This window comes from Takifugu rubripes, chromosome 20 (genome assembly GCF_901000725.2).
Source record: "Takifugu rubripes chromosome 20, fTakRub1.2, whole genome shotgun sequence".
NCBI classification, from domain to species: domain Eukaryota; kingdom Metazoa; phylum Chordata; class Actinopteri; order Tetraodontiformes; family Tetraodontidae; genus Takifugu; species Takifugu rubripes.
Genome location: NC_042304.1, coordinates 291,118 through 314,470, shown reverse-complemented (window position 1 = coordinate 314,470; position 23,353 = coordinate 291,118). Strand labels below are relative to the sequence as shown.

General features: G+C 44.6%; 2 protein-coding genes across 13 annotated transcripts in view; one reads left to right on the top strand and one right to left on the bottom strand.

The window, feature by feature from the left end:
* mcf2l2 (MCF.2 cell line derived transforming sequence-like 2) overlaps positions 1-23,353 on the bottom strand; it is a 66,181-nt gene that overhangs the window by 31,947 nt on the left and 10,881 nt on the right. For 7 of the 11 annotated variants that reach the window (XR_003886250.1, XM_029828051.1, XM_029828045.1 and 4 more), the window contains exons 2-16: positions 22,136-22,301; positions 18,010-18,093; positions 15,849-15,963; positions 15,667-15,757; positions 15,376-15,495; positions 13,001-13,117; positions 12,780-12,929; positions 12,239-12,363; positions 12,042-12,156; positions 11,733-11,852; positions 11,442-11,633; positions 10,696-10,887; positions 10,447-10,621; positions 10,216-10,319; positions 8,607-8,695 (exon numbers count right to left, since the gene is read on the bottom strand). Coding sequence is in view for 10 of the 11 variants with exons in the window: in XM_029828051.1 (XP_029683911.1) it covers positions 8,607-8,695; positions 10,216-10,319; positions 10,447-10,621; positions 10,696-10,887; positions 11,442-11,633; positions 11,733-11,852; positions 12,042-12,156; positions 12,239-12,363; positions 12,780-12,929; positions 13,001-13,117; positions 15,376-15,495; positions 15,667-15,757; positions 15,849-15,963; positions 18,010-18,093; positions 22,136-22,286 (1,940 nt within the window). In the remaining variant the exon portion in view is untranslated. The remainder of the gene's footprint in view (positions 1-8,606; positions 8,696-10,215; positions 10,320-10,446; positions 10,622-10,695; positions 10,888-11,441; positions 11,634-11,732; positions 11,853-12,041; positions 12,157-12,238; positions 12,364-12,779; positions 12,930-13,000; positions 13,118-15,375; positions 15,496-15,666; positions 15,758-15,848; positions 15,964-18,009; positions 18,094-22,135; positions 22,302-23,353) is intronic. The other 4 variants (XM_029828047.1, XM_029828049.1, XM_029828050.1 and 1 more) reach the window with 2 other exon arrangements.
* b3gnt5a (UDP-GlcNAc:betaGal beta-1,3-N-acetylglucosaminyltransferase 5a) lies at positions 1,805-7,451 on the top strand. Of its 2 annotated transcripts, XM_003978600.3 has the most exons (4): positions 1,805-1,954; positions 4,651-4,775; positions 5,845-5,943; positions 6,024-7,451. In XM_003978600.3, exon 4 carries the CDS (start codon positions 6,135-6,137, stop codon positions 7,314-7,316), a length of 1,182 nt encoding a protein of 393 aa, XP_003978649.2. In that variant the 5' UTR covers positions 1,805-1,954; positions 4,651-4,775; positions 5,845-5,943; positions 6,024-6,134; the 3' UTR covers positions 7,317-7,451. The 2 variants fall into 2 exon arrangements, with proteins under 2 accessions (XP_003978649.2, XP_011618254.1); XM_011619952.2 differs by having other exon boundaries at positions 4,612-4,775; positions 5,845-7,451.

Here is a 23,353-nt window from a genome sequence, read left to right as displayed (position 1 = left end):
ACACGAGACCAGCCATCCACACTGTCCCCTGCTGCTGAACCACTGAAGTAAAGACTTGAAGACAGCAGCGAGGACACTTCGAGTCAGTGTTGGGATGACACTAATGACAAGGGGATTTCAACTCACCCAAGAAGAACTGTGGCTGCAACCCTCTGACTAACACCTAGCTGGAGAGGGGCAGCACCTCTGCTGAGGGAAACGTTGGCCTCTGCAGAAGTGAAGCTCCCCACGTGCTCACGAACGCATGTTTGATCTCTTTGTTAGGCAGGAAAGGATCATTCTCATGTTTGACCTCAGTAAATTATCTCATCAGGTTCCAGTAAAGGAACCTTTGCAGCCAAGTCTATGGATCATAAAGCATCACAAACCACAGCTTGTTGATGCGTCCTGACCCAACAGACGCTAGTGAGCACAGTCAGAACATGTTTGGCTGGACATTGGGACAGAATGGACTTGTAAAATATTCACTCACTCACTTTCTACCGCTTGTTCCTCCACTGAGGGTCGCGGGGGGACTGGAGTCTATCCCAGCACAATGGGCGGAGGCAGGGTACACCCTGAACTGGACGCCAGTCAATCGCAGGGCTAACACATATAGACAAACAACCATTCTCTCTCACACTCACACCTACGGGCAATTTAGAGTTTCCAATTAGCCTAATCCCCAATCATGCATGTCTTTGGACTGTGGGAGGAAGCCGGAGTACCCGGAGAGAACCCACACAGGCACAGGGAGAACATGCAAACTCCACACAGAAAGTCCGCAGCCTCAGTCCCAACCAGGGATCGAACCCGGGGCCTTCTTGATGTGAGCCAACAGTGCTAACCACCACAACACCGTGCCGCCCTCGTAAAATAATTAACTTTAGAATTCCAAAAAAAGCCCATGTACAAACACACTACTTGCTCATACTTAAGCATCAAATCACAAAGGTTCTGAAAGGCTGTTTAATCCAGTGATATACAAACTAGCCTGAACCTCATCTTATTAGCACAAAACACTCCTGGAAAGGAAGAGAAGCATTCCCGGGTTGTCACTAAACCCCCGTCAGACATGAAGATGAATGCCTAGACGCCTCCCTGGTGAGGTGTTCAGGCCATATCCCTCCGGTAGGAGACCCCCGGGAAGACCCAGGACACGTTGGAGAGACTATGTCTCTCGACTGGCCTGGGAACGCCTGGGGATCCCTCCGGATGAGCTGGAAGAGGTAGCTGGGGAGAGGGAAGTCTGGGCTTCTCTTCTTAGGCTGCTGCCCCCGCGACCCAACCCCGGATAAGCGGTAGAGGATGGATGGATGGATGGATGGATGGATGGATGGATGGATGGATGGATGGATGGATGGATGGATGGATGGATGGATGGATGGATGGATGGATGGATGGATGGATGGATGGATGGATGGATGGATGGAACTTTCAAGATGGTGGTCATTCAGCCTCTTGGAGACTGAGCTGAGAAGCAGAGGGTTGCTGGTTTAAGCCCCGGTGAGGACAAAATTTGGGAGGTGTTCTAATAGCAGTAGTAGCTAGGCTAGAGTCCAGCTTCCTCCCATTGGCTCTGAAAGAGTGACGGTGAGAACTTTTAAGGATCTGGCACTTTCCAAAAAATGTTTCTAAAAACTAATAATAGATTATGTCCAATATTCTTTAAGGATTATTAATTCTTCTACTTCTTGCTTCTAAGTAATAGTAATCTGATCCAAAGATGACAAAGAAAAAAATCTCTTTCCTTCTGGCTGGACAGCAACCATCTGTAAAAGAGAGACAGGAATGAGGGACGAGTCTTTCTGGGACGGGTGGCTCCTCCCACTGTGAGATAGCCCATCCCACTATATGTGTGTCTCACGCAGCAGGACCTTCAGCCAGGACAGAATGCTTCTGAAACCAACCCTGTCAAATGGACTTCTACATCTGTAGCGTCACCTACAAGTGGATGGGACGACTACATGAGCCAGTAAGTGGACCGCGCTGTCTTTACTCCTCTAAAGTGAGCTGGTCCTGTTTTTAGGTGGCTGAAAGCAGCAGCACTCCGAGCAGCTCTCTCACATGAGTCAGGATGAAGTGAAATGAGTAAATAGTTCCAGATGGCAGGCTGGCTTCACCAGAGACAGAGTTGTGTTACTTGTGAAAATGAATTAGGTTCAGACAGAACAGCCAGACTGAAGAACAGAGCCCTAAAACGGTCTGTCACCGTCTTCTGTCACAAGCCTGCCATCACAGCCCAGATGATTAAATATCAGATAAAGACGGTTGTGTCGCCCAACAAGCTAAAGTGTCTGGAGTTCATTTTACATGTGTCATGTGAGAACAATCGCCTCTTTCTTAAACCGTGGAAACAAAAAAAAATCAGATTTTGCTTAAAATTTGAATAGAAAAGAAGCTGATTGAAGTAACACGTGGCCAAAAGTCTGCTGCGGCCATCGTGACTGCCCACAGCTCATCTTAGCCTTCCCATCAACACTAACGCAAATGTTGGTGGGTGCTAACAGGGCTGGAGGAGAGCAGAAGAAAGAATGCATGTGATACTGATAGAAAAACAGCATCAAACCACAAGTGCAGCAAAACCACTGAAGTAATTAGTGCTGCTCTGACCTTAATGTTGCCTTTAACGGACAAGAAACAGCCAAAACAGAGAGCAAACATTTACGGTTGATGAGAAAAGACAGGAGATGGTGAAGAAGTTCATCATGGAGTTATTCAGCTCTTCCAAACTTCTCGCTCCTGGTTGTTTCTTCAGAATGAAGATCATCACACAGAAAAATAAAAGAGGAAGAAATAAATTATTCATAATAGTCCTGTGGGTTACTGACACATTAGGACTGGATTTACTTTAATGAATGGATGGATGGATGGATGGATGGATGGATGGATGGATGGATGGATGGATGGATGGATGGATGGATGGTGGACAGACGGATGGACGGACGGATGGATAGATGGATGGACAGATGGATGGATGGATGGATGGATGGATGGATGGATGGATGGATGGATGGATGGATGGATGGTGGACAGACGGATGGATGGACGGACGGACGGACGGACGGACGGACGGACGGACGGATGGATGGATGGATGGATTTCCAATACACAATTAGTGAACAGCACAAGCTATCCAAGTGTCTGAAAACCATGTTTTTAGCATAGTTACTGTTGCTAGGGGGCCTTCTCCTGTTAGTCGGACAAACATCAAATTGATGTTAGACATTAATTGCAGTATTGAAAATATATATTTGGGGATAGTGATGGACAGGAACCCCAGAGTGTTGTCTATAGTGAAGGTCTTGCATATAAGAGCATGAAACCATCAAAAGTGCAGTGTCATTTGGAAATTACATAGAAAGACAAGCGGGCGGAGTTTGTCCAGTTGTCACCATCCTCCTCAGCTTTAGTTCAGGTTCATTTGTGTGCTCTGCCACACGCTTTGCTCAATACAGTGAGTCTTATGTTAAAGACTAAATTTGCTTGGGCTGAACCCTCTAAAGGTGGATCAGAACTTCAGGACCATGGTAAATGTGGGTCCCACAGTCAGACCAGTTGAGAACCGCTGGACTAGACGACAGTAAACTGTTTTTGTGGTAACAACTGTGTTTACCAGACAATGGTTCTGTCCAATAGGACAGGGGAAAACGTGCACACTGGGAGGGAGACATGCACACGGGGAGGTTCTCTGCTCTGAGAACAGTGAAAAGTGGTCTCTTTTGATTAGATTTAAAAATCCTCACTTGTAAGGGGAGGGGGATGTGTCAACACTGACATGCTTGTCCTTAAACTGAATCTGTCCCTCATCCAGCTTGTGGTATGGACACACCAGAGCTGATCTGGTCATGGTGACAGCTCAGTGTCAGAGTCAACTCTCTGGAAGTGTTACAGTCAGACTGGGTGTTGACACGTGCACTTTCTGCCTCATTGCTTTTGTTTGGTGGCCAGTGAGACCATGCTGGCCTCTACTGGTCTCAAGGGTTAGAGGTTCGCTCCTCTGCAGTGGAGACACACTGGGGCAATGACGGTGTGATGACAGAGACAAGACCTTCCTGACCTCTTTACTAACCACGACTAACTACCGTCTGTTGTTACAGGAAGAAGTTACATTTGGGGTTTCTCCTTTTTTAGGGCCTTACATCCACAGCCAGACTGTGGATCTTTTCATGTCATGTTTAGTCACAAGACCTCTGAATGAGGAGTTTTGTCCATGTGTTGTCAGAGATGTCCATTGTTGTGTGACCACCAGTGTGCAACCAGTATGCTGCAGTGGAAATATGTGTTTAAGCTATTGTAAAGCAGCGTTATACAGAGGTCAGCTTGATCCCTGCTCTGTTAGGCTAAAGCCTCTCTATTATTGCTGCTTCTGCTGGGTGGACACTTGCATTCACAGTGTCCTCAGTTAAAGACAGACATGGCCAGGCTATCATTGGCCCTCTTTATTTTATTGGTAAAGATTATTTAATATCTCCTCTCCTGAAGTTGCCATTTTAGCCATGCAGAAACATATTTTCCAAAGTGAAAACCACAAATGTTGCCTATATTGTCGATTAACATGATGTAGCAAATATGTAGATCATAAAAGTGATCATTTATTCATGGGTTGTAAATATTTACATTTTTCTGCAGCTGCTAGTGATCAAATGACATGGGATTATCCTCCAACAGCATTCCTGGAACCTTGACTGAGCAACCGTCTATTGTAGCGCCCCCGGTGTGGTCGGCTTAGTGGATCCAGGAACAACCAGTGGTGTGCAGCGTTGGGTCCACCTCAGCACCTGGGCTGAAGCCAAGTGAGTACGACAATAGTCACTGTCAAACCGGACTTTCCAGAAACATGGTGAGAGGTAGCAAAGCTCTATCTAATATGGATACATGACTCAGCTTTGGACACAGTGCAGTTATGAGCTGCTTAGCATCTGATGGCTGGACCACTAAGCTAACTCCATCTCTGAGGCTGATCATGAGGCTAAACCATGGATGGAGGAATGGATCATGAGAAGTCAACTTTTTCTGAGTGAGAAATCCCGACAAGTTTAGGTCCAGTGATGCAACCAGCAAGCCGGACACGTCTGCCCCCCCACAGGAATCCTGATGGTCCACAGCCTGCAGGGTCCTTGAACTTCAAAGGAAAAGGTCAAGAGGCTTTGATCACAAAGCCCCGGCCACACCATATAACTGCTGCAACAATCCTGTAGCTACTCTTTACACCCTCTCTGTATGCTACGCTGCACGTTGGATACTGACCTTGAGATTATTAGCTCTGTACCTTGTAGCACTTTCAGCTTCCTGCCCAACCTCAGAGTTGTGAGTAAAATATATAAAACTTATCTTATTCATTGATCAGTTCCGATCAATCAGTTCATTTCAGATCTTATTGACCAGACCAATTCAGATGTCTCACGAAGCACCTCGATTTTCTAACCAGACTCATCGTCCACAATCTGCCTCCTCAACTATCGACCCTTCCTGTTGCCCCCAATTCGCCATGGCCAGCATGTTACATGACTGTCCAGCCTAATGTATCAGCAGCAGCTACACTTATAAATGCATTTCCCCCCATTTTGACAGTTGGTATCTGTGATCTTCTGTGGGAAGGGCCACACATAGTGGTGAACTGTCTCCATCTTGAAGTATCGCAGCCCATTGTTCATTGTGAAAAACTTGACTAGCCAAGTGTTTCGCATTGCAAACGACCAAACACATTAAGAGAAACAGGCTAAATCCATTAGCATCTTGGCACAGACCAAACATAACCGTCTGAGATTGAATTTGGTTTCCTTTGGAGTGATTGTTTTTGTGATTCAGGACTTTCATGGGAAACTACCAAATGTGACCAAATCTATTTTGTTGTTTCTTCAGCTTCTGCACGTTACTGCAGAAGAGGCAATAGACCCCGGAGCTGTGTTCAGTCTCATCACTATGTGGGAGAGGAGAATCTGCCGCTCAGCAAGGAGGAAGGTTAGTTACGCAGCATCAGGACTGCTGAAGAACTTGCCAAAGTCTTACTGGACTTGATAATTGATTTATTTATTTTTAAGTAAATTTTTAAAGGAGCAGGAGTGCAGTTAATGGAAGCTAGAATCACACACCTAAGAGAACTGGAGGCAGACCCAGAGGATCCATTCTGCATTAGCTTCAGAGATTAGCAGATGTTAGCATTCATCACAATGTTCGTGAACTTTCGTCGTATTCGAAAGTGCCAGTGTGTGCAGCTGGTGACCACAGGTCTGCTGCTTTGTGTACTAATGGTCTCGTGGGAGGAGATTGACCACCACGTGGTCAGCCACATCAGGTCCTACACATATCGCTACCTGGTCAACAGCTATGACTTCGGCTCGGCCCTCACTGTTGCCTCCAGCAAGCACCGAGGGAGGGATGGTTCTGTGATGATGAGCTATCCATACCTTATAAACCATCCAGACAAATGTGGTGACAGAAGCGGTGAAAGTCCCCTCAAAATACTCCTGCTGCTGTTCGTTAAGTCATCCCCGGAGAATATTGAGCAACGCCAGGCCATTAGGGACACGTGGGGGAATGAAAGTTTTGCCCGGTCAGAGTTGGGAGCCAATATAAGGATGCTGTTTGCTCTCGGCGTACACCCAGATGTTAGACGTGGAGCTGCCATCCAGAGAGCGCTGCTTCAGGAGGACCAAGTATATGGAGACCTGATCCAGCAGGACTTTATGGACACCTTTCACAACCTCACAACCAAATTGATTCTGCAGTTCCACTGGGGCCAACAGTACTGCCCCCAGGCACAGTTCTTCATGTCTGCAGATGATGACATCTTCATCCACCTGCCCAATTTGGTCAACTACCTGCACACACAATCAGGGGCCAGAGATGTGTGGGTAGGCCATGTGCACAAAGGAGCCCCCCCAGTTCGCCATAAGAAGAGCAAGTACCACGTTCCTGCGGTGCTGTACCCGTGGCCCTCCTACCCAGACTACACTGCTGGATCTGGGTACGTGGTGTCGGCCGATGTGGCCGCTAAGATATATCAGGCGACTTTGGCACTGAATTCGTCCATGTACATTGATGACGTGTTCATGGGGATTTGTGCACATTTTGTGGGCGTGTCCCCACAGGACCATGTGTTCTTTGCCGGAGAAGGCAAGGCTCCATATCACCCCTGCATTTATGGACGCATGATCACATCACACGGACATACCACAGATGTGCGTTTCCTGTGGCAAGTGGCAATAGACCCCACAGTAAACTACAGTTCCAGGGGATTTGTGGACAGTCTGTACTGTACAGCAGTGAGAGTAATGCTACTGTGTTGGCCACACTACCAAAACACATATCCATGTATGGCTGCTTTTAGCTGATTGTTCAAAGCTTTACTGGATCACGAAATAAGACCAAAACAAACATGGGTTTCTTCTACAAAGTAAACACTAATGTGGTGATTGTGAGTCAGGTGGAGTAAATAAAGGGCAAAAGCTGTCAGAGATGCATTCAGCTGTGTCATCATTTTATATGTACAGTGCTGTCACTCAGGGAACAGATCTCAAATGGAGATCCATCACAATAAGGAAGCTTTTGTCTTCACTGTGGATCATGTTGGTCACGATGCTTTATGGGGGTTAAATGACATTATTATGCATCAAAATCTGTTTCTGAACTCGGTGCAACACGAAGCTCCTTCACAGGATTCAACCAGCTCCGTTTCTCTCCAACACCATGCTGGATGAAGATAAGTGAAGCAAGAATAACAATAATGATGATGCATTCAGTGCCTGCCACACTTGGGAGTGCTGCAAATCAGCTTGCGCATTTATGGAAAAAAGTAAGAAATATATATATATAAGGCTGTGAACATGAATGAGTTTGTGTATGGGAGTCAGAGACAGCCTTACTGAGACACTCTGAAGGTATGAGTACAAAAATCCTTTCATAAACGCATAACTTGCACGGTTCCACTCAGTCTTGTTCAGGGTCAGGGCTTGGCAGCTACGTGGGGAGTTCCCCTCCAGACCGTGAAGTGCAGAGCTGATATTACTGCTCCTAAAAACGGGAGCTTTACAGCATTTTGCAAGAATAAACAGACAGACGCGCCAGGGGAGGCTATAGTCCAGTGGAAAAAACTCGCTATCACTCGTAGAAGATCCCAGTGGGGAGTTTGAGCAGATAGGGCAGTTGTTCATCACGGACTGAATGCTGTTTCAGGCAGTAATGTTAGCAGATCATTTCTGTGTTGTGGCTACATTAGTTCAAACAATTCTGGATTACACCAATCACTTTATCACACGTGAATATTTACAGAATTAATAAAAAAAGCACGGTAGCACAGAAGCCAGGTTAGCATCAGACTTTGTCTGGTGTCTTCAGCCCCCCGACAGTGATACATTACAGGGATCGAAGAACCAGAGCCCACAGGAGCTCCTCAGGCTTCACCTCATACACAGAAATGTCCTCTCTGTGGGCCCTTCCCATGCAGCACTGGCTAAATTTAAACACAAATTCCACAGAAGGGTCTTATGTCACAGTTTATACTCACACACAGATGTTAGCTGTTCAGGGAGCTGTAAATGCTTGCAGCACGCTCACGACAACACCCCCCTCCCCCCCGGCTCAGGCTCAAGGAACTGTCTGGTGGCCATATTGTGTGTCCTTACCTCCGTCTGTTAGACAGACTCTCCTCCGTCTCATTGTTCACAACCATATGGGTGGAGCCTCCCTGGCTCTCCTCATGCATCACTTCAATCTATGGGACACAGAAGCGCACTTGGTCATCAGGCAGCGGCTTCCTCAGACATTTATGGGTTAAATATGGTACTGTCTCTCTGCCTAGCTTCACTACTTTTAGTTGTGGATTTAACCCATCACGATATCATTAGGTTCAGCTCTTTTCATACAATAAAGTTATGGTTTTAAAAAATGTACTGGTAAGTTCCTAAAAGAAAGAGTAAACAACCTTTCACCTTTCACGGTTGGTCTGTTTAATGTAAACACCACATTTCATCCTAAAGAGAACAGACTATTTCTAGCACGTACCTTCTACTGGACATGAATTAGAGGACAGACCAGAGGTCACTGGCAGAGGGTGACCCTCAGCCCAATGACCTCTGGTCTGTCCTCTAATTCATGTCCGGTAGAAGGTCCGTGCTAGAGGACAGACCAGAGGTCATTGGGAGAGGGTGAACCTCAGCCCCCTGCTGTGGTTGATAGTTATTAGTTGATTGTGGATGGACTAAAATGTGCTACATTGCTCGGCCTTCAGGGAATTTGGTGCCCAGTAGTCGACTTGTGACTGTTGTGATGGTACGTAGTGTGATTTCTTCCTTAATATTTGAATCCCTTCATACTAACTGTGTGTAACGGATGAGAGTCAGAGTCCTAACTGAATGATATGCAATGTCAAGTTCAGCTCTTCTAGTCTAGCGCAAACAAAACTAAAGGAACGCTTCCTTAAGCTGCACGGAGATGGGGAACAAGAACACGATGCTTGCTGAATTCAAGGCGAAGAGAGCCAGATTCGATGAAAAAGCCACTCTGCCTGGTCTCAACAAACGGATCCTCACAGCATCGTACAAAGTTGCTCAACCAATTGCATGTTTTTGTGGGAAAATCATGTTTTGCTAGTTTTGTTCTTTGAAGACAGTGTTATAGCACTGTTCATTTTGTGCACCAGTAAAACATACCCATGTCTAAATTTAGAAAAAAAATTTATTTTTCAATACATAAGGGTTTGGTGAATGCGCATATGAAACCAGTGGGGTTCAGTACCAGCAGCAAGGTTAAGAACCACTGCTCTATTGCTACTAATGTCAAGAACTTTACACAACTGTGAGACTGTGAAGTCAAAACCAGGGCACACATGCACCACATTTACAGAGAAATACAGAGATATTACCACACAGGGTTGATGTGGAGATTACAGCATTTCAAAGTGAAAGAAAGAAAGTTTACTGGACCAACACATACGTCACAGTCAATAAATGGTGAGTGTCAACCACCAGGTGGCGCTATTATCCGTCATTCTGGGTGGTCAATTGCTCAAAGTAAAATATTTATGCATCATTTGGTTGAACTAGTTGAAATTGGAACAAGTCCTTTTTCTTGTTGCTGAGCCCAAACTGTATGAGAGCAGCCTGAGCTGGTGGTGGTTAGTCCTCCCACTCTACTCTACAAATGACAGGCAGTGGTCTTAACAGGACTACAGGAAACACTTTAGTACCTGTGAAACCTGATCTGAACGCCACTGAACGGAAATACCATTAGTACCTTGATGCCTGCTTTGGCTTTGCGTGTACTCTTCTTTTTGTTAGGATCCACTTCAGCGGGTTGCTTGCCGCCATTTGAGTTATCAGACGCTCTACGAGCCAAAGCTGGAAGGAAGCCGACAGACAGCGTGAAACAGAAGAAGCCTGTCCACTACACACTGCTGCTACACATAAATGCTGATGGTGACACAGCAAAGTGGCGCAGCAATCAGTTGGACCGTGTCACACTCACGCTGTTGTCGCAGGGGGGTCTTCGCTGAGGGCTGCCTGGGGGACGATTCGGGTCGTGGGGCCACATGCTGGACGGGCCTTGTCTGTTTTGCAGACAGCCTCTTGAGACTGATGTGGCGCTTCTCAAACATCTCCTGGACATCCTCCAGGCGCTTCAGGGCCTTTAGTACGCTGGCCTGCAGACACACAGATCACTGCTGACCCTCCTCCTCATCACAGTTGCTTTCCCAATCACCTCCTCACAAGATACCTTGATGTCCTCAGACAGAACAACTTCATACTGGTTATGGAGGTTCCTCAGGTCATTCAGCTGGTTCTTTTCTGCCGACTCTAGGAAGCACTCGATGTCAGTTAATGCTGACTCCGCCCCTTCCTGTGATTGACACTTATCCACAGCCTGAGAAGCTAGCAGATAAATACCAGACTCACACCACTGGTTCACCTGTATACAGGGGAAAATGGGATACTTCAATAGAAGATAAAAAGTTAAAAGAAGAAAATGATTTTCAAGAGTGTCTCATTTCGCACTACTGCTAAGTTACCACACAGGTTTAGTTGTCTTTTTCACACTCAACTGTAAGCTGTGATCTTATCAACTCTGTGACATTAAAACTGGGCATAATCATACAAATACAACTAATTCACCTCAAACTGAAATAGTAAAAGTGTGAAAACTAGCACAGATGTGGCATAGCATATATTAGGATGGGTTGGGCTGAGTCATGATAACACCAGCATCTGGTGGTGTCAGACCCTGTGATTGGTCCCTAATAAGAATGTTCTGCACTGTGTTCAAATACTGTTTGTGTCTTTGGGTCAGATATTGTTGGAAGATGACTCCTCACTCATCTTCCCTGACCATGTCCCATCTGTGTTGTGCTGCCACACTTGTTAACAATTAACATGTTGACCCGACGTTAGAGGTGAAGCAAAGTGTGATTTAAACAATCTGCCTGACAGGAAAGAACAGGACAAGTACACCCATCTTCACCACACCTTAGTGATTCCCGTGTGGATTTGCAACGATTTGCCCAGAATGTCTTTTTTTTTCTTGGCTTCATTGCTGAAGTTGTCACAGACTCTGCGAAGCTCAATACACTTGGGTCTGATAGAATCTACAGCATAGTGGTTGCTCTGGATCAGCTGGTCCCCGTGCAGAGCTTGGAGTTGGGCCTTTTCTACTGTGGGCTAGAGGAAACAAATGGTCATTAAAATAATTTTGTTGTTTCCAAAGTCTTGGTGTCCTAGACTTTCAGTTATCATCAAATATGTGAAATGTGGACCAACCTGAGCCTTCTCCTCCAATGATTTGAGCTCCTTCAGCAGGTATTCCACTCTGGCCACACAATCTCCAATGTCTGACAGGCTGACCAGGCTGTCCATCAGACTGTCCAGAGGCATTTTAACCTTGGCAAAGAGGGGAAAGTCAAAGACATCATTCATGCTTCAGTTGCATTCTCTTAAGGCAAATATGGTTTTTACCTCCATCCTGTTACTGTAAGTGACAACATGAGTTTTGACAGTAAAGGCTGATTCCAGATGTTTCCATTTAGTAGCAGGCTGAGCAAATCAGACAGATGTGTGGATTGAACTTACATCTCTGAAGTCCTGTTCAAAGTGGCGGAGCTGCAGGCACTGCTCCAGTTTCAGCTGGTGCTTGGACCAGAACTGTTCAAACGCATTCTCTGTCTCGTCCAACTGAGCCAGGAGCCTGAATCCCACAGCAGGGGTGTGTCAGAAGCCGCAGGACCTGCAGCGCGGCAAGCTCTTCATGGTCAGACTGAGGAACTAACCTCTCCACGGTGGTTTGGTTCTCCATTTCGTCAGGACTTAGCTTGTGGTTTTGAGACTTGGCGGCCTGCTCCCTGATGCAGCTCAACAGGGTGGTGCCCTGTTTCAGCCCAAGCTTCAGCTCCTCCTGGTGCACATAGAAACAAACAAAAACGTGCACGTCACCCATCAGGCAGTTTCAAACAGACCGCAGGTGAGTGATTTTCTAAGCCACACATAAAGAACACGGACTAGTTTGCTGGGTCTTTCATTCTTTAGTTTTGGAGAATCTAAGAATTTGGATTTGGTTGATCGTGAGGGGCACTGTTTCATCAGAAGGCTGCTGGCAGTCGGAGGAGCACTACATAAAGGTTATTTTTTAACTAAACTTGATTAACTTGGCTGTGCTTAGTGTTGAATCCCATCTTTATTCTAACTTGACAGGAAAATTTACACAGCTGATCTTAGCAAGCTTACTTCATGCCAGGGGGAGACCAATTTCTTCCACACATTCATAGCATTCACACGTGCTTACTGGATGTGATGTTAACAAGGATGAATCACCTTAAGGTTGTTGTGCTTGACTGTGTGGGTCACCAGAAGATCTTTGGTGCACTGGATATCATTAGGCAGCTCAGTCTCTGCCAGGTCTGTTCCAAACTTCTGTAACAGCTGGGCTGTGGTTTTTACTGTCACAGCAAAGTTCTCTATGGCCTGAGGGAGAACACCATTGTGAGTCCACCAGCACTGAATCTCAAGTGGAAGTAGGCAGCACTCAAACTCACTGTACGGTGGTGTATCCACTGACTGTGGCAGTACTCCAGGCTTCCTCCAAACTCTCCAGTCAGCTGGCCTTTGTCCACATACCCATGAAGGTCTGACAGAGAGTTCAGCATCACAATCTGTAAAACAGTTGACAGCAGTCACCCTCCTCATTTCCCACATGGCTGATCAGAGACATTATCCTTCTGGGCATCAGCCAGTCAGTCAGAAATGCTACCACTGTATGTTTACAGAGGATGAAATTTGCAGAGTCTCATAGAAGAACTGTTGATGTCTCCTTCCAGAAATTAACAGGATTGTGACCTGTCATTATAGGTTTAAGATCAGGGTTAGTGACCATCCTGTCAAGCTCAGAGTTAGTGACATTCTGTCTTGTTAGGGTTAAGTTTAGGGTTGGGTACCTTCCATCAGGTCATGGTTAGGGACCTCCGTCATGTTAGTGTAACCCAGGTTACTAAACCTTAAATAATAGCTCAATTGTTAGAATAAATAAATTCATATTTTATTGCAAAAAATAAATAAATAGGAGCTCAATTAAAATGATCCTACGGAGAAGGGATAGGCAATATTTTTTATTTAAAAAATCTTAAATATGGTAATAAGTAGGTAAAATCAATCCACACAGGTTTGTTTATTAAAGTCTGTTAAAAAGGGCATTTTGTTTTCATTTAAGTGTGGTGAATGTGCCTTTGTGGAAGTAGAATAAAAGATGTGCAAGATCCAGGTGACACGAGGAGTTCACGTGATATAATTGACCAATTAGGGTCAGGGTGTACGTGTCGTGGCTTGTGCGGGTTTTTTTCTCTCTCGCGCGCGCTACCGGACCGACATCAAGATGGCCGCCTGCTAACTTTTTGCTGCAGATACGATTGTTTTTTGTCTAAGAGGGCAAGATAATTCACTAATTTTCATTACTGTGGTTTTTGGTGTGGAGAGCGAAACTTTCTTTTTGCCGTGGTTTCATTAGTGGACCGTGTATTCTGCCAAAGAAGCAAGAGAACCTGGACGGGTGAGAGCCGTGTTATCTGCAGTTGTGCCAGTGTGTATGTGTATTTAATGCGTGAGCCGCTGGTGAGTAAACTTCGCTGATATTATATATTACATTTTAAATCTGTTAAAATGTGCATATGGTAAGTTGATAGAGTAAAGAGGCGTTCATTTCATGTATATTGTGTTTAAAAGAAAATTGTTTATATGAAACTATTTTATTTACATTACCCTTACTCTGTTTTTATTTGTGAGAGTGAGTGGCGTTAAAAGAAAGGAAATTGTAACAGAAGAGTTAAGATTCAGTCAATTTGTTTAATATTGATGTTGAGAAATGTGTTCAGATAATTTGATGTACGGTAAGGATAGTTGTAAGGAAAATTGGAAGCCAAGGTTGTGATGTATGTGGATATATATGTGTGTTTCTGTTCTTCTGAATGAGTCCTGAGTTCAAGGCCTGCAAGAAGATTTCGTCTACTGGGATTTCTCCTGTTCTGTAGAGGTAGAGGGGAGATTCAGTGTTCGTGGCGAGCCACCCAAGAGAGACTGTGATTTGGGAACCATCTGAGGATTTCTTTCTTTCTTTATTCACTCTATCGCTGTTTAATGTTTACATGTGTATTGGCATTTCAGTCTTTTCCCATTTAAGCAATACAATATAAGCAAACTTAACCTTGGTTGTGTGAATCCTTTACTCTCCACTCAATGCACATTGCTGATACCCCTTTCTCCTGTAGCAAATCTAGACTTTTGACCCACTGGCCCACAAAATAATTTATATACTGAAGAACATATCTGTATCTCCCAGTTATTACCATTGTGGTGAGGGCTGAGGCTGGTTACCGTACATTAGGGACAGGGTTAAGTTCAGGCTTAGGGTCAGAGTTAAGCACCTTCTGTTATATTTGACCTATAATTGGAGACCTACCGTCTTCTGAAGCTAAAGCTCATTGATGAGGGGCAGATCTTGTATTACCCCTTACCCTAAACCCCTTGTTATTGTTTCTTTGTACTTTCTTCCACTGGGCACAATTGTTATCAGTACAGAATCAGTTTCCATGCCTGAACACTGATGGAGCCATACCAGAGAACATGCAACATTCTCCATTTCGTCCAGCATTTTAAATTGTATTTTGGAATGGAGTTCAATGTCTTCTAGGCCATTTATCATCTTGTCACATTTCATGTCTTTTTACTGTCTTTCATTTTAAACCTTTATCTGTTGTGTTATTTTCATATACCGGTATATGTGTTTACTTTACTGTCGTTATTGTGTTGCTTTTATATGTGAAGAACTTTGGTGCCCAATGTGGATTTTGTAACACAGTAAAAATAAGCAATGACTGACTCAGTTGTTGCTCTTTTTATCATTGTACTGAAGCATGCTTACCGGTACCTTCATTTTAAAATCATCCCTGTGCAGCTTGATTCCGATGTCTGCGATAGCTTTTTGAAAGAACCTGGATGGTCTCAGCACCAACACCAGCTGCAGGTTCCCTGGAAATGTCCCCTACACAAAAGTAGCATAAACTAAATACACTAAGTCACATACTTAAGTATTTTATCTTTGTTGAACTTTCTCCACCACACATGAAACCAAATTATATGAAATAGTTTTTGGATATTCAAATTAATTATGAATTCAGGGTTGGGGTTGCATTTACAGTTTTACACAACTCACAGCAATCTTGGACAGGGAGGCTTTCACTGAGCTCCATTTGTCCTTTCGCCGGTCAATGATGATGATGAACCCGATGCTTGCAGCATCCAGACTGCAGACACAAGACATCCACACTGACTAAGTGGGACCAACTGGGATCAATATGCCTTTATCTTTTCTCTGCTAAAGGAATGCGAGGGTACCTGGGTATGCTGGTCAGATAGGTAATCACATTGAGGAAGTCTTCCTCCGGCACTTCACTGAAGCCTGAGTTCTCTGGAAAGGTGATGATAGGGGCACCATCTTTACCGCGCCCTCCTTCAGAACAAACAAGAGATCCAGAAGGGGTGAGCTGCAAATTACTGACATCTGGAAGAATGTCCTAAAAACACACTCCTGAATGGAAAGGCAGCACATGGAGGCACCGACGCAGGATGTGATGTCACTGAGGTTTGCAGAAGATGCTTTAAGACACCGATTTCTGACACTGAATATAAGTCACTCACGGTCCTAATGTAAAAAATAATGTTAAAAAATGTGTTTTAACATTTTAAATGTGATGTATTGCATATTTTTCCATAGCATTCTCAGATTTTTGCCCCATCGAACCTTCTTTACAGATGCAGATTAATGCTAGAGTAAAATACAGAGACTGAAGCATATTTATGAGGAGCATTAAGGCAAACAGCACTGCATGTCTTAGGATAACATGGCCTTAATCTGGCTATGGGAAGCCCGGGTTACTGTTTAGACAGACCAAGAGTCAGAATCTAATTAACCTAAAACTTATAGGACTGGACTTGGAGTTTGGTCTCATAAACACATCATTTATTGCACTAAACAAAAATGACCATGCATGCTTTTAGTTTAATTGATCCTGAAAGGAAAATCCTAGGTTTGTATGGACAGTTTCTAACAATGTTCTTTTTTTGCTATGAAAAGTATCGCTGAGGTCTTCACTATCGATGTTCTACAAACAAACTCTTTCTGACTTCAAGGAACTTTTCAGCATCATTAATGGATTTTAAGGATTGAAGTCTTATTTCTCTCGGTCCTCTTTTAAAGCCTAATTCATCTTTCAGTTGGTTTAAAAACTGGCTCATTGCTCAGATGAGTTTTGACAAATCAAAAGTGTCACTTTTCTCTCCAGCATGAAGGAAATGACCTGTTAAATGTCTCAAAACTGAACTCCATACAGACAACCCCAAACCCGCATTCTTCTGTGGAGCTAAAGGCTCCATTTACACAACAATGTTTTAAGAATCTGTAGCAAATGTTCTCCTCATGCAGCTGACAATGGATCAAAAATGATCCATGTATACGGACCACCAATACACTGTTAACTTTAAAAGGTTTTCAGTGGAAAAGCATTGTCCTGTAAACAGGTCCAAAGACATGCAGAGATAGACAGGTGCTACACCGGTGGAAGGTAACACTGATTGGGAGCTCTGGAAGCACTTTTCTATAATGTGGAGGAGGAGGGAAAGTGAAAGGAGGGATGAGAGGAGGACTGAGAGAAAGAGTGACACAATAGTGAGAGGAAAAGTTAGAGGAAGCATGAGAGGAAGATAAAACACAGTTGGAAAGGAGTGGGAGGAAGAGTGAGGTGAGGATTGAACGGACGATAGAGAGGAAGGATAAATGGAGTAGTAAGTTAGAGGAAGGTTAAGAGGAGAGAGAAAAGGAGTGAAAGGAGGTGTAAAAGGGTTGAGAGGAGTGAAAGGAGGAGTGAACGGAAGGTTTAGAGAAGGGGTCAGCAACCCAAAATGTTGGAAGAGCCATATTGGACCAAATAAAACAATAAACAAATCTGTCTGGAGCATCAAAAAATTAAAAGCCTTTTATAAGGCTTACAATGAAGGCAACACATGCTGTAAGTGTCTATATTAGCTATATTAGCCTACTTTCCAAATGATAAACAGGCTACATGAATGAGCATTCATGATTAAATGTTTATTTTCCCTGCAGCACATCCTGGACAGAATGACGCAACATGTGGCCACTCTGCTGTATGATGGTGCTTTAAGTTTAACTTCCATTATAATGAGATGTTAAAATTTCCTACTACAGAAATTATATTAAAACAATTACCATTTTCATATTTTTGAAAAAGCTCCAGGGAGCCACTAGGGCGGCGCTAAAGAGTGCCGCATGCAGGTTGCCGACCCCTGGTTTAGAGGAAGAGTAGGAAGAAAAAATGATAGGACCAATGATAGGACCAATGAGAGGAACCGTAAGAGGACAGACAGACAGACAGACAGACAGACAGACAGACAGACAGGCAGGCAGGCAGGCAGGCAGGCAGGCAGGCAGGCAGGCAGGCAGGCAGGCAGGTCTAAGGGCAGCAGAGGAGTCTTCACATACCTGAGAGGAAGGCAAACTGCCGATGGAGCTGTTCAATGATGTCCACAGCCAGCAGAGGCCTGATTTCTTGCTGCATAATCTCATCTGAGGAGATGGAGCCACTATTAGTGAAGAACTGGTTAGAGAACTGGTGCCACACTAAAATACATGACACAGGTCTGAGAAAATAAAAGCCAGGATGTGAGCCAAGATTCCTCACTTAACCTCATACACTGCCTCATGGTACTGGAATGACTGTTTAAAATATTTGCCAACCAAGCAGCCAGCCAGCCACCCTACCAACCAAACAGCCAGCCAGCCAGCCAGCCAGCCGCCCTACCAACCAAACAGCCACCCAGCCACCCTACCAAACAGCAAGCCAGCTGACAAACCAGCCATTTCTACATTGATAAATCTGGATAAATCAGATTTATGGAAATCTTTCCAAAGTTTAGTTACTCTTGAAGCTCTACTAGATGAAATGCATGAGTCTGACCCTCCTCACACTTTAGAGCAATGATAAATAAATGTGTGTGTGTTTACATAAGTGCCTGGCCGTCAAAGTTACCAGTGACATGTTTGACAGTCTTCATCTCAACAACGTGATGGTTAACCTCCTCCTCTTCTACTGAAGCTGGACACTGATCCGATCCCAAGCAAAGATAACTTATTTCCTGATATCCCAGAACAACAACAAGATCTCCAGCAGCAACTTTGCTGGGTCACCAGCATCTTCTTCATCACCATTACAATCCTCCGCAGCAGTACAGGCTGCGCCTGACAAACAAACGCACAATCTGAACCTCAGCCAGAACACAGCTCAGATGTGTGCTCACTTTTTCCAATTCCAGCTGTCTGAAAGAGCTCTGCTGAGAGGGGGAGTGGTAGGATCATGTGTTGCACAGGTTGTTACCAAAGCCACAGTTCCTGCATGCTCCTCACAGCCAGGGCCCACAAAGAAACACATTGTTGGTCGAGGTTGGGCCTGCAGGGGGTCATTCACAAGAACTTCATGGGAGGAAGCAGGAAATGGTAATGGGGGTTCAGTAGTAGCAGTGGTTGAGCCAGGATATCTGCTGGGCCAGGGCTAGTTAGGGTAGGGGCACCACAGGGGCTGCTTCAGTGAGGAACCACCACCCCAACACCACCAGCCTGATTAGCACCAAGTGGATGGCTGGCTGGCTGGCTGGCTGGCTGGTTGGATGGATGGATGGATGGATGGATGGATGGATGGATGGATGGATGGATGGATGGATGGAGCATTAGTAGTAGTAGTAGTAGTAGTAGTAGTATTTATTGTTGATAATATTCATAAAATATGAGGGCACCTTGCTCAAGGGTACCTCAGCAGTGCTACTCCTGAGGTTTGGGCATGAACGAGGTGTACCTTGTGGTGTACCTCCAGCCTGAGCTCCCACTGCCTTCATTATTACCAGTGACCACTATAACTTCAGCAGTGATGATATTGTTAGGGAGGGGGCTGGAGGGGCTGTTGAGCAACACCCTGCTCTGTCCTGGCTCTGTTCTTTCCACTTGGTGTCTTTATTGAATTGAAATGAACTCACACTTTTAGAGAACACAACGCACTCTCACATTGTTCAGGGTACAATGCCTGTCGAGCTGTACTTCCTCCATGAACATAAACACTGCTGTTTTCCCACACTTTATGTGTGTTCACTTAGAACAGCATTACGGTGTTAAAAACAAGAACACAAGGATGTCCCATCTAACCTCCACGTGTCACAGCCAGATCTATCAGAGCTTCTTCCTTCCATTGTCTTGTTCATGTCCTGCAGATTCTGCCTCTTTCATGTGTAGCTAGCCTCATTTCTGCACGTTGTCCCGAGTTAACGGCACACATGACCATTGTGGTCTGAAGGACCTGAGTGACTGCACTTCCACTCACTACTGTGACCGGTACAAGCACAAGGCAGCCTCAGTAACTATGGAAGTAATGAAGAAATCATCCAAGATGTTTTGTTACTAACTGATATTTTGACAACCATCACTGAAAACTGAGTGTTTCCACCACGAATCATGTCATTGAGGCCTTATAAATAAGAATGAATGGAAGTGAGTTGTGTTATTCTAAGCCTACACCCTAAAGGACATTAGAGTGATTCTCAAACTGTTGTCTTTCCTCAAATGACTTTTTAGTACCTGAACTTAAACACACCTTGATTCTGAGCACCTATGTGTTATTTTGTGCATCAAAGGGATGCGGATCTAACCATTTGATAAATGCGTCGATAAACTGCTTATTTAAGCGATATTACCAAACAGCCGGATGACTGGGGCAGCAGGGACTCATAGGGTGCATCATCCTTGTGAGGTGAACCACTGTGGGAACCAGCACTTCATATTTACACCCTTATTTTCATTCAACAATGTAAATATGATCTGAAAGATACCATGCCTGAGGTGATTGGTCTTAAATATTAAGCTGAAAGTCCTTTGTGCTGTAGATCATTGCACTGAATAAAAGACTGTATGGGATAACAAATATATCTGGTTCAGTAAGGCAACAATAAAATAACTAGTGAGACAGCAGATTCATCATTCAGTTATGTCGTAAACTGTTTCGTACAACCCTCCAGTTTGTTGCAAAGAGTAAACACCATGAAAGCATCATTTCTTTCAGCAGCCCCTCAGGGTTTAGCTGTAGGTGTTAGCTGTAGCTGTTAGATCTTAGCTGTAGAACTTAGCTGTTAGCTGTAGGTGTAGCTGTGAGCTGTTAGCTGTAGCTGTTAGATGTTAGATGTTAGCTGTCGCTGTTAGCTGTTGCTGTAGCTTCTTTTTGTCGAGTCAATGTGTGCATATTTAGAAATCACAATCATGCATCTTTTTTTGTCTCTTCCATATGTTCTGATTTCCACCATCTGTCCGAGCCAACACAAGGTTAACTTTCAGAAACAGCAATTATGTCTGACCCGCTAAGATGTGAGGAGCAGAATATTCATGCACATTTTCACATTATTCATATAAGGTGACAAGATCAGTCCCTTTAGCCAGTCAGGATAAATAAGTTCTGTACTTTCACTGAGGAGGTAAAACCTCTGAAACGACTTCTAGGGGTTACTTTTTAAAGTTAAAGTATATGTGCATCCTGGGCTAGTTTGTATTATTGGAGAATCCTTCCAGGGGTCATCCTCCCTCCCGTCAATAACAACAGGTAGGAGGGCCAGTGGAGGCAAAGCCCCATGCTTCACCAGAATGTGCTACTTTCTGGGGAGCATAAGAGGATTTGTACACCCTGATTATGACAAACACTAGTTCTGGGAAAATGTGCCTGAGTTTGTGCCCATACCTCAAGGAATCAAGGAAAGCAGGAATTAAGGGTACAAAGGAGCCTTTGTTGAGATGATCTAATGCCTCACTTTTACTGCTGTGCAGCTCTAATCCCCTGCATGACTGGACCATGACTTGGGTGTCAGACATGTCCACTGATGCTGAAAACATCTTGTCTTTGCTCATGTCATGCAGAGATCACAATCATCCATGTAGAAGGATTTTTACATCTGCATTTCAGCTGAAAATGAGATGAGCTTATAAATATTTCCCGAGGGAAACTGAGATGAGTCGGCACCATAAAGTGGTCAAGAGGCCTTCATCTGCTGTCGAGAATGAAAAATGGGACTTTTTCAAAAGAACTTATCATGCCTGAAAGAATACAGTGACTGTTCACACACCAGGGGATTGTGCGCTGTTCAGCTGGCTGCTGTCAGAGGTCAGGGGAAGGGGAGTTCCCTATTGCTCCTCAGGAAAAAATATGTCAGCATGTGAAGACAATCAGAGGATGTGTAATGACAGGATCTGCTGATAATAGTCTCTCCACACGCATATTATTCCAGTGGAGATCTTTATGACCTGACGAAACGCCTGACAGGCAGATACATGTTCAGTGCTGACCTGTCCCCACATGCAGCAGCTGACATCGTCCCTCTATGGACAGAAGAATGTCCAAGTCTTTGCTTTTGGCACTTAAATTCAAAGTGCACTTCATCTCATTCAGGTTGGACTCCCAAGGGGGAAGTGAGTGTACTTTGTGACACATTCCTAAAATGAGTCGCATGCCGTGACTTAAGACTTTAATGAACCCTGTACGTGGCAGGACACAAGTACAAACATTTAAGTGATGTATACGTACTTTTGAGTGCTGCTGTTTCCTGACACACCCCCAGTAAGTGGTAGTAACACTCCATCTCAGCAACAGAGATCCGTGTGGTGGAACAGGCCTGTCGATAACTGGACAGTGAGATGGAGGAGAGCGGTCCATCTTTGTCCACTACTCCACTCATTCTCCCTATTCAGAACTGCACGACAGGGGACAGCTTTCAGCTCCCTGCATCTGTGTCGGTCATAATCTCGGTTAAACCCATTACGTGACAGTTGCATGTCTGCACACCCCTACCTGACCTGACCACTTTCTCTAACCTGCGTTTAACCAACTGCTATTATGTTTTTTTTCACACACATGAACACGTGAACACCTGCACACACACGTCGAAATATTAATCCCGATAAAGCTCAGCATGTGGCAATAATCCTTTTTTGTAGTAACTCTCAAAAACAGTAACAGAAACAGTGCTGTGTTGTAGCACGATGGAAAAAACAAGAGCAACATCCAAATGTTTTTGTCTTTATGAATAATGCCAAATGCAAAGATGGGTGTTCACACTAACCCATTTGTTTTTCTAACCATTGTGTCTTCTGTTCTTAAGTAGGTTGAACTTGCCTCAAGACGTCTTCCAAATGGAAGAAGCCAACTTTTAGTAGCCGCCATCCTCTACTACAATATTTACTATAAGGCTGACAGGTCTGTGCAGCTTATTAGCTGTCAGCTAATATCCTCACACACTTTGACATAATCTCGTGAACATTTACTCCACATGCAAATCCTCCCTACCCATAGTTAGTCAAGTAGCCATTAAATACAGAACCCACCTGCAGTCAAACACTTATTGCAGCCACTTAGAAATGACCATTATTGTTGTGTACATGGTCATATTAGCAGTGCTCATTAAATATTATGATTGTTGTGGGCCTGTGCTCACTGCCCGGCACCGTAGAGCTCGATTGGCATTTGCCATAGAGCACCAGAATTGGCAACTACACTCAGTGATGCCCTGGTCCAGATCAGGGAGGAGATTCCCCAGGACACCATTCGTCGTCTCATTAGGAGCATGCTTCGATGTTGCCAGGCATGCGTACAAGCATGTGGGGGCCACACAAACTACTGAGAATCATTTTGAGTTGCTACAATGACATTTTGTCAGTCTGGATCTGGAAGTCCCACAGGATCTTGACCTGCTTGTTCTCCAGCACTTTCGGGGCGTCTCCCACCTGGACCCTGGGACCTCCAGGC

Bases quoted from the DNA above. Each gene is read 5' to 3' on its own strand.
- b3gnt5a (XM_003978600.3), top strand. From the start codon at position 6,135: ATGTTAGCATTCATCACAATGTTCGTGAACTTTCGTCGTATTCGAAAG.